This window comes from Saccostrea cucullata, unplaced genomic scaffold (genome assembly GCF_032062105.1).
Source record: "Saccostrea cucullata isolate Sc308-1 unplaced genomic scaffold, CSIRO_AGI_Scuc_v1 ctg19250, whole genome shotgun sequence".
Classification (NCBI taxonomy): Eukaryota; Metazoa; Mollusca; class Bivalvia; order Ostreida; family Ostreidae; genus Saccostrea; species Saccostrea cuccullata.
In genome coordinates, this window is record NW_026938813.1 from 1 (window position 1) to 8,954 (window position 8,954).

Below are 8,954 nucleotides of genomic sequence, written 5' to 3' on the forward strand. Positions count from 1 at the left end.
AGTGAAGTAAATGTAACTTCCTGGGATATGGAACAAAAAAGTTTTCACGCAATATTCAAGTCACCCACCTAAATCTTTAGGGTTTTGCATTAAGAGAGATCAGAGTGACCTAATAACTGAAAATAAGTTATGTTCATGTTCAAACATTTTTAATGTGTTTCATACCAAGAGACATGGGATCATTAAACTTTATCAGTTCTTGCATCTGTTTCTGATTTTATTACTATTTGTACGTTTTAAGTAATTTACCTCATTTATTTCAATACTCTGATTTGCAAGTAGTAATACAAAAAATATGATAATGAACAATTACGTATGCAGCACTGTTAAGGCTTACTAAAGACAATCATCAGAATACATTCTAAACTGAAGAACAGTAAAATTAAATGAAACTTAAACAATCAAATTAAGCATTGTTGCGTTACTTTATAAGCCAAATTTTTATATATATCTAAAGACAACTCCACGAAATATCAAAATATGTAGAAATTAAACATTTTTGTCATACGAACTCAAAAATGCACAAAATAAATGTAATGAAAATTTAACAGTCAAATACGATGAACACATTATTTTAGTGCTAATATTCTTTTCTATGAAACTATTTACTATTATGGCTATGTATAGGGGATATTATGATAAAAACAGAAAACAAATTAAAGAACTTAAGGTACCGTGAGCACTGAGGTTACAAAATGTTCACCCTGCCTCCGATATGATTATAATAGCAAAGTTCATATTTTGCTATTGGAAATATGCAAGTGTCACAACAAAAAATAAAGTAGGATGTATACAGTTGCTATATATAATAAGAATTGTGAAATCATCATTAAATTTTATTACTGGTGTCTGAGGAGTTGCGAATGAGATGATTAGCCTTCAATATAATGGAAAGAATGGCCATGTTCATGTTTTACTATGTGAAACCCACAATAGGTTTCCAGTCAGAGAGTAAATAGAATGTCAAAATGGCTATATGTAACAAAGAATCTGTGAAAGACTCATTAAATTCTCTTCAGTCGTATAAGAGGCTTTGAGGATAAGAGATGTGTACCCCGAAGCGGAACGTACAGACGGAAACCTTATCACTACATATATGTGCACCCGTTTTCATAACGGTTGTATAATTAAACAATGTAAAACGTCATTTATAGGTGCAGTAACACTTTTTTACCCTACCTCTGTTGTTTATCCTGGCTAAGGATTGATTGAAGTCTGTCACGTGAAGGAGGTGGATTTCCTATATACCCAGTCAGTTGTAAATCTACATCCAGTCTATGTATTACTTGACAAACACAATGGGCTCATAATAATCACAGTATAGGCGTGATGAAGCAAATAGCAGAGAAACACATCAATAAAACACAGATAATAGTAAATGTTACATCGGTGGGGTAAATTCGTTACATAATCTTGAGTGACAGGATATGATATCTGGTCAGTAAATTTCATACCTGGCGAAGCGGAGCTGACTCGGGTATGAAATTTACCAGGTATCATCCCGTATCCTGTCACTCAAAGACTATGTAACTAATAATACCAAGTTTTTATTCGGTATGAATTGAGAATTTATATAGCTTATTGTGATTCCAAATTCTGACTTGCTTTATCCTCAACTTTTTGCGATTCTTACTTTAAATTTTGAGTACTATTGAACAAATAATAATATACATTTGAATTTATAAACTTAAATCCTTGCATTTATTGTTATATTTTCCCATAAAAATAACACATATGTCGTAAAATAATTGTTTCCGAGGCTGAATATCAGAATATAACCCTAAGTCATTGCTAAAACCCGATACTATAAAATTTTAATGCAGCCAACCCTAGACAAAGAGTCTGAACCACACGTCACTTTACACCTGAATCGCACGTAACACTATTTTACATAAAATCAAACTGAAGATATGAATCACATTTTTGATTTGTTTTCTTATGGAAATCTGTAGTATGTATGACTTTACAGATCCCAGTGAACAATAATTGAAAAAAAAAAAACAGAAATTCGATAAAAAATTGTGGACAGTAAATGTGAAGAGAGAAACACAATCTGTTTTACACCTTGTAAATTTTTTTTCAATAAAAAAGTAATAATTAATATATTTTCTTTTTCCTTTTGTACTATGTAAGTGAATTTGGTCGTTGTAAATTAATTTTTAATAGATCATGTAACCTAAGCAGATGAAGGGAACAATAATTGAAATTAATTTCTTTGACGCATTTTTTAAAATAATTTCGATGAGATATAATAAGCATTATATTACCTTTAATTCTAAAGATTATGCATATTTATTCTTCAAGGCGTTGATAAAAGATTGTATCTTATTTCGTGGAATTTTAAGGTGGACCTCAGTCAGTATATCTCCTGAATCTTGAAGATGAACAAACCTTCTCATTATGCTTGGTAGAGCAAAGTAGGAAAAATATATTTAAATGAAATCTTCCGAAATCAAAACACTTAATCATTTTATTTATGTTATTTATATTAGCTGTTCAACAAAGCACTGTACATCACAACCTTACCTGAGATCGACTGTCTGTTCATAAAAAACAAGAAGAAACATGTTGACACGAGCTGAAAAATATGGCCACAAACCAATTGTCTCTTTTCTTATGCAAAAAACTTAAATGCGTCACTTTTTATAAATATATCTGATATTAATCTGTTAATGTACCCAGTGCCATAGAGGAGTGAGGGTCCCCTGCCGACCGGTCAAATTCACTAAAATTTGTTTATACTAACACCATTAGGATAAATAATTTATCGTGGTCTTTCCTCTAGAAACTGCACCACAATTATGTCAATAGGATTTTCCGCACCTTAAGGTAGGTCGCGGGTTTACTGCATAAAAATTCTTACGAGAAAACATATCCTGAAAATTTGATATAATGATCCTTAGAATTCACAGCGTATTATCTGCAATTTTCATTAAATTTGCCTAGATAGTTTTAATACTATATAACTGTAAGCGTGGTATTGTTGTTGGTACTTTTTATACGTTTTACTATTGAATTATATGGGAAAATGACGTTTTAAGCCAATTTTGTGAAAATAGTTTCTTTGAAAAAGAATGGATAACTTTTTAAAGACGTAGACGAATTAGTCAGGAGTTTCAAAATGTGAATATCAGGTAAAATTGAAACTATTAATTAAAAAAAATCAATATGTCTTCTCGCTAGATTTTTTGCTAAATAATTTCAAAGGTTTCTTTTATACTACTAAAATGTTGCGTTTATGGCGTAATTTACATCTACAACGTCATTTGTTGAACGTAGTCACGTTTATAGTACGAGTATAAATATCTTGGTCTTTGGAAATGCAAGATTTAAAAGGTGACATAGATACAAAATTTAATTTTAATTATATCATTTCATTTATTGTGAAGACACATTAGAATGACCAGCAACTTATTTTCACTAGCATTGTGAAATTCATATTCCGATCACAAAGTCATGTTGAACGGTATAAAGATTCCTCGAACCTGTGAATTAACATACAGCAACAACAACGCGAGTAATAAAATATTAAATATTAGTACCTGTATTTTTAAGAAAGTCATGGTCAGTAGGATTTCAGGCATAACACTTTATTCGAAAACGGTGAGAAAAAACATCCCGATTCAGAGGAAATAAGCGGCCGAGGGGACGGGGGGGGGGTATACTTGTTCTTTCTATATTAGTCGCAAGCTATAGTATATTGCCCTATATCAAACATGCATTTATTAATTTCGAATTCTCTGAATGAATTTCAATACGCAAAATGTAAAACACTTGCATTTAGCTTTTACACTTTGCGTTTTTGTTATAAAAAAAATTTAATATATAGAAAAAGATACTTATAAATTATTTACAGTGTCTTATAGGTATAACAGTCCAGGTGTTTGTATAAATTTATTTTTAAATGAATTTCACAATTTATTAGCCAGCAAAACAAGGCGATTACAAGAGATTTAAATACATAACGACCAAACAATATTGATAATGATGATAGTAATTAAAAAAAAAAAACAGGAAAAAACATGTGCTTAAATTTAACCCTTTTTTACTGATAATGATGTATTCCATCCTGAAAAGTATACGCATATTTTCGCCCCGGCTTTTATGGCAGTCATGATGCAATACGCATGTTCCCCTGAGTTTTAAATAATGTGCACACATACAACCCCTCAAGTTTTCCACTAAGCAGTTTTTATTCAAGATAACTTTCTTTCTGCATTCCATAATTTTACGCTGATTTATTTTGATTTACTCTTAGCAGTTTACTTACACTTACAATATAAATTATTTCTTTCATTTGGCATTGTATTTAATAAGTCCTAAGACATTACATATAATCACTAAATTAAGAATTTAGACTGAAATTTCATTATAAAACATGTACGGGGTTTACGTACAAAAGCATGCACTTTGTATTTATTTAGTACTCGATTCGTACAGACTTGAAGTCATTTGCAGAGAATTAAGCGGGAAACAACGTAACGTTGTCTTTGTGACGTAACTGACGTCATAATCAAATGTGCACAAAACAGCCGCTCGAATCGTCGAATTTGCGTACCAAAACTGATGACAAAAGCAAACCCGCGACCTACCTTAAGTCAAGATTCTAAAGTTCAAACCTTTACCTAGTTATTCTTAATTTTATAATTATTTTACTTCTTTCATTAACAATCGATCGGGAGGTCGTCAGTTAGTATCTTGGCCGCGACTGACCTAGTCGTTAAAATTGGTAGCAACTGTTTCTTTGCCATGCGCAAGGCACTTTGAAATGAAAGTTACGGGTCCTTCGGATATTATTACTAATGATAAACTATTTTTTTTTTAGAAAACTTCTTTTCTTTTACTAGTCTGAAAAAAACATTTTTTAAATATATAACTTATAATGATTTTGTAGGTATTGAGAGTTGAAGAATGTATTCCTTTTTTAATACATGTGTAATGAAGTATTTGCTCTTGTTTATAGGGGGAAATATCGGTAAAATTATGTAAGCCTGGAATAAAGAATAAATTGTTGAACAAACAAGATTATTAAATGACTGTACTAAATATCAAATCGTGGGTAAATATGATGCTGTCCTTTGCGAACATTTTTGTCAGGTTCGAATTTTCAAGGTAAAATTTTATTTCTACAATACTATTTTTATGTCAATGATTTTGAAAAGCGTTTAAGAGGATTACCCTACAATACTGTAATAACATTAAAAACATTTTCCTGGATACTCTTTCTTAAAATTATAATTCTGCTGAGAAATGAAAACCTATAATTTTACCTCCAAAACAGGCACCATTTATTTTATTATACTGAATGTCTTATTGATTTAGGATGTCAGCAAAAAAATAAAATAAATAAAAACAAAAAAAAACGTTGATCGTCTTTACATGATTGCAAATGATTTATTTCAAAATATTGTTCAATTTCAGTATCAAAGGTCTGTAACTAGAAGACCGGAAAACAAGTTGTATGAGCCGTGATCGTGTAGCTTTGCGGTATGTTGATTGTGATTCTGTATCCAGACTCTATCCCCTTTGTTGAGTAGCAGATGAAGCGTTTGTCCTGACTGAGGAAACGTTTTCGATGCAGAGTATAAGATAGACATCTTCTTCCCATTTCTAACAATTTGCAAATGCACACTATTTGATGTTTGAGCCATGAGTGTACACGATATTGCGTAGAGGCCATCATAGGGAGCAGTGAATATCCCGGTCTGTGAATTATAGGCCCCGCCCCAATTCGTTAACACGTGATCATACTTGACCACCCCGTGACCACTAATTGTTGTATCTCTTGAGAGCTTTGCAGTGAATGCAACCACAGGCTTTTTGTATTCTGAAAACAAAGCGTTTATGTTTTACAGGAACAAAACACATCCGTTAGCATTGTATGCGTCGACTTAAGGAGGGGGAAAGGTCTTTCAAGTACATATGTCTTTCAGCCACATTCAATTGCAGTCTATAGTTGCTTAATGTTTAAACATTTGCTCAGTCTCCTGCTAGCCTTATCTGTGGTTTCATTATTTTTATTTTAAATACTATAAACATACAAGGCCTCTTACTTCAAAATTAAATATTCTAATATATTTAAATCAGTTTAGGTAAATTGGACAATAAACACCTTAAAAATAAAAAAAAACAATGTCAGATGAAATTATGAGACATGCACTACAAACTACTTACCTGCACAGAAGGTTGAACATTCACAGAAATTCAGGACACAAACCAAACAAAACACAACACAGAAGGTCTGCATTTTTGCTTAATAAGTTCTGAAGAAAACAATAAGAGACTTTGACATTATTAAAATTATTTATCGAGAGAAAGATCCTAATTCAAGCTCAGAATCCATTTAATTATAATCGGGAGCAGAGCAACCTCGGACTTCTAAAATATCACAGGTGGGATCGAGTGCAGGATGAAGGAGTGAGCATCCTTCATCAACTGGTTACATCCACCGTGTGCTCTTTGTCATGATCGGGTAAATTGATAAATTTGTTGACAATTCAGCATACAAATGATGGTTTAACAGTTAGGTTGAAAAACGTCAGTCAGCATTTGACATAAATATAGATTGCATTTACTTAAAAGGTCATTGTGAAAATACCAACTATTAAAATGCAAAATAATCGGTTCATAACAGGCAGTTGGCATTTTTATTTCATCAATTAAATTGCCAACAGCTTCCTCCGTGTTAGAATTTTTTTCGTACGCAGAACATGCAGAACATACTCTTAAACTGATTTACATTTAACTACATTATGATGCATTTCATTCATTCGACGTCAATTACTTTGACATTGTAAACTCATGCATTAAAAGAGTTATTTTAGGTTGCTGAAGAAACGTTTTCTAGACATACATGTAAGTTAATTTTATAATCAATTAAAGTATAAAAATACTCATCACACACTGATATCGTAACTCTGTTTTTTAATTTTTTCATTGTGGAACAATTTATCAGCATTTAACGAACGTTATAGATGTTAATATTTTGCTACTAGCACGGTGGTGACGTAAAACTTTTTTAATGATAAAAAATATGCATATTTAGTTTAAACAACTTTTTCTTGGATAAAGGTTATGTTTTTGTCAGTATACTACACAACCAAGTAAGTGCATTAACATTTAAATGTTATAATTACATTACAAACAATGTAATAGTCAGATTATATTAAGTAAAATCTTTAAAAGCTATTAAGAAGGGACAGAGGAAAAAACACCCAAGCCTTCTATATGATCTGACTTTCTTAAAACACAAGTTACTTTTCATTGGCTGTGTCAAAGATATGTAGCAATCAACATCTCTCTCTCTCTTCCTCTCTCTCTCTCTCTCTCTTTCTTGGTTAATCACAGTTGAACTTCATTGTGAGCAGAACACAGACCCCCGAAACATCAAAAGTTGGATCAGGTGCAATGGAGGAGTGAGCATCCCCTGCCGACCGGTCACACCCGCCGTGTGCTCCTTGTCATGTTCGGGAAATAACGGAAAAAAATCCGTCGTCAATTCAGTGTATAAATAATGGACTAACAATTAATATGAAAAAATTTCTTCGCAATAAAGTGCATCCACAAAAAAATCTTAAATTTTTAGTGATTGGAAAATGAGGTCTTTTTTTTATTCCAAAACTGAATAGTTAATTTGAAGGGTTTTTTTTATTTACGATATTTTTGGAAAGTCAATCTGCGTTTAGTGACGCAATGATAGTTGATAACATTGTGTTTGTGTGTATCATAGTTGCACGTATCAACAAAAATAGCGATCAATTGCTGAAAAGAAAACAAATATTTTCATTGAGGATTAACTATATTTAAAAACTTACTCTGCTTTAACTATACTAACTTATATTTAATAATATAAGACAAATATTAATGTGCATTATTTTTCTCTAAATAAAAAAAATCGATATTTTAAGCGAAAAGTAAGCGAAAACAAAGAGTAAGATATGCAAAATACAGAAAATACAAAGAGTACAAACATTAAGCTAAAGGTTGAATTAAATCCACATTACTTTGTAAAGGTGTTTTTCTACTAGCAAAATATTTTGCAAAGGCTACTGTTATCGTGCCATCGTGTTGGCTCTATGAAGACCCCTCACTTCTTGCTCAATGGCCCTGAGTGACGAGATAAGGTCAATAATTTGCCACCCTTGATCGGTATAAGTTGACGTCATTAAATGTGTGAAATATTTACGAATGGGACGTAAAACAACACAATCAATATATCGCGGAAATATCAATTTCATGATATATTGGAGTGAAAAAGCAATATAATATAACCCACAATTAAGGGTCATTGATACTCTGATAAGAGAGATAACTCTGAATGACAGAAATGCCAATATTCCTTTATAGATTTGTCAAGTTGTAGTGTCTTTTTTGTCCAATTGAGCCCCGCAAGGTATGCTATAATTGTTTGTATTTTACTTATAAAATACATTTCTTTAGGAAAATCATGAAGGTTCAAGCAACATTTTATTTAAGTGAGCAGAGGGTTTATGAACCTAAATTGCAAATAAATAAATGAAAATTACCCTCTGGCAAGCTGCAGGATCCATAAGTCGTGTAAGGTGTAGTACGTTAAGTTTCTATTTATATAGAGAAGATTCAACATGTTTTTTTTGTTATTTCTCGAATACTGTTCGTTTCCACCAATATGCTTCATGGAGATAAAAAACATCTGTGTCAAATAATGTATTTGACTTGGCTACTTCATTGTTTACAAAGCAATTTACACAAAAAATAAATTTTACTTCAGATAAAACACACATTATTTATCATAAATAAATAACATTGCTATTTACAAAAGTCTGGGTGTCACTTGACAAATGAAATACAAGTAGAACAGGTGCACCGTATCAATTATCGATTTTTAAATACACGTGTTATGTAATAACAAAGACTTGTTATATCTCAGGAATCAACAATTTGAAAGCAAGATGGATAAAGATAGCTTCGTAATA

The 8,954-nt window shown here is 31.6% G+C and overlaps 1 protein-coding gene across 2 annotated transcripts; it reads right to left on the minus strand.

Annotated features, from left to right (window-relative positions):
• Nucleotides 1-5,374: 5,374 nt before the first annotated feature.
• Nucleotides 5,375-8,542, minus strand: LOC134251458 (complement C1q tumor necrosis factor-related protein 4-like). Of its 2 annotated transcripts, XM_062733883.1 has the most exons (3): nucleotides 8,526-8,542; nucleotides 6,175-6,263; nucleotides 5,375-5,827 (listed from the first exon to the last, which is right to left on the minus strand). In XM_062733883.1, exons 2-3 carry the CDS (start codon nucleotides 6,245-6,247, stop codon nucleotides 5,424-5,426), a joined length of 477 nt encoding a protein of 158 aa, XP_062589867.1. In that variant the 5' UTR covers nucleotides 6,248-6,263; nucleotides 8,526-8,542; the 3' UTR covers nucleotides 5,375-5,423. The 2 variants fall into 2 exon arrangements, with proteins under 2 accessions (XP_062589867.1, XP_062589868.1); XM_062733884.1 differs by lacking the exon at nucleotides 8,526-8,542 and having other exon boundaries at nucleotides 6,175-6,405.
• Between the last annotated feature and the right edge of the window lie 412 nt (nucleotides 8,543-8,954).

What these genes read in the sequence shown, in the direction of transcription:
- LOC134251458 (XM_062733883.1), bottom strand. Translation starts at nt 6,247, where the DNA reads ATGCAGACCTTCTGTGTTGTGTTTTGTTTGGTTTGTGTCCTGAATTTC. An exon ending in ATGTTCAACCTTCTGTGCAG is followed by an intron (nt 5,828 to 6,174) that starts GTAAGTAGTTTG and finishes CTTTGTTTTCAG; the next exon opens with AATACAAAAAGCCTGTGGTT.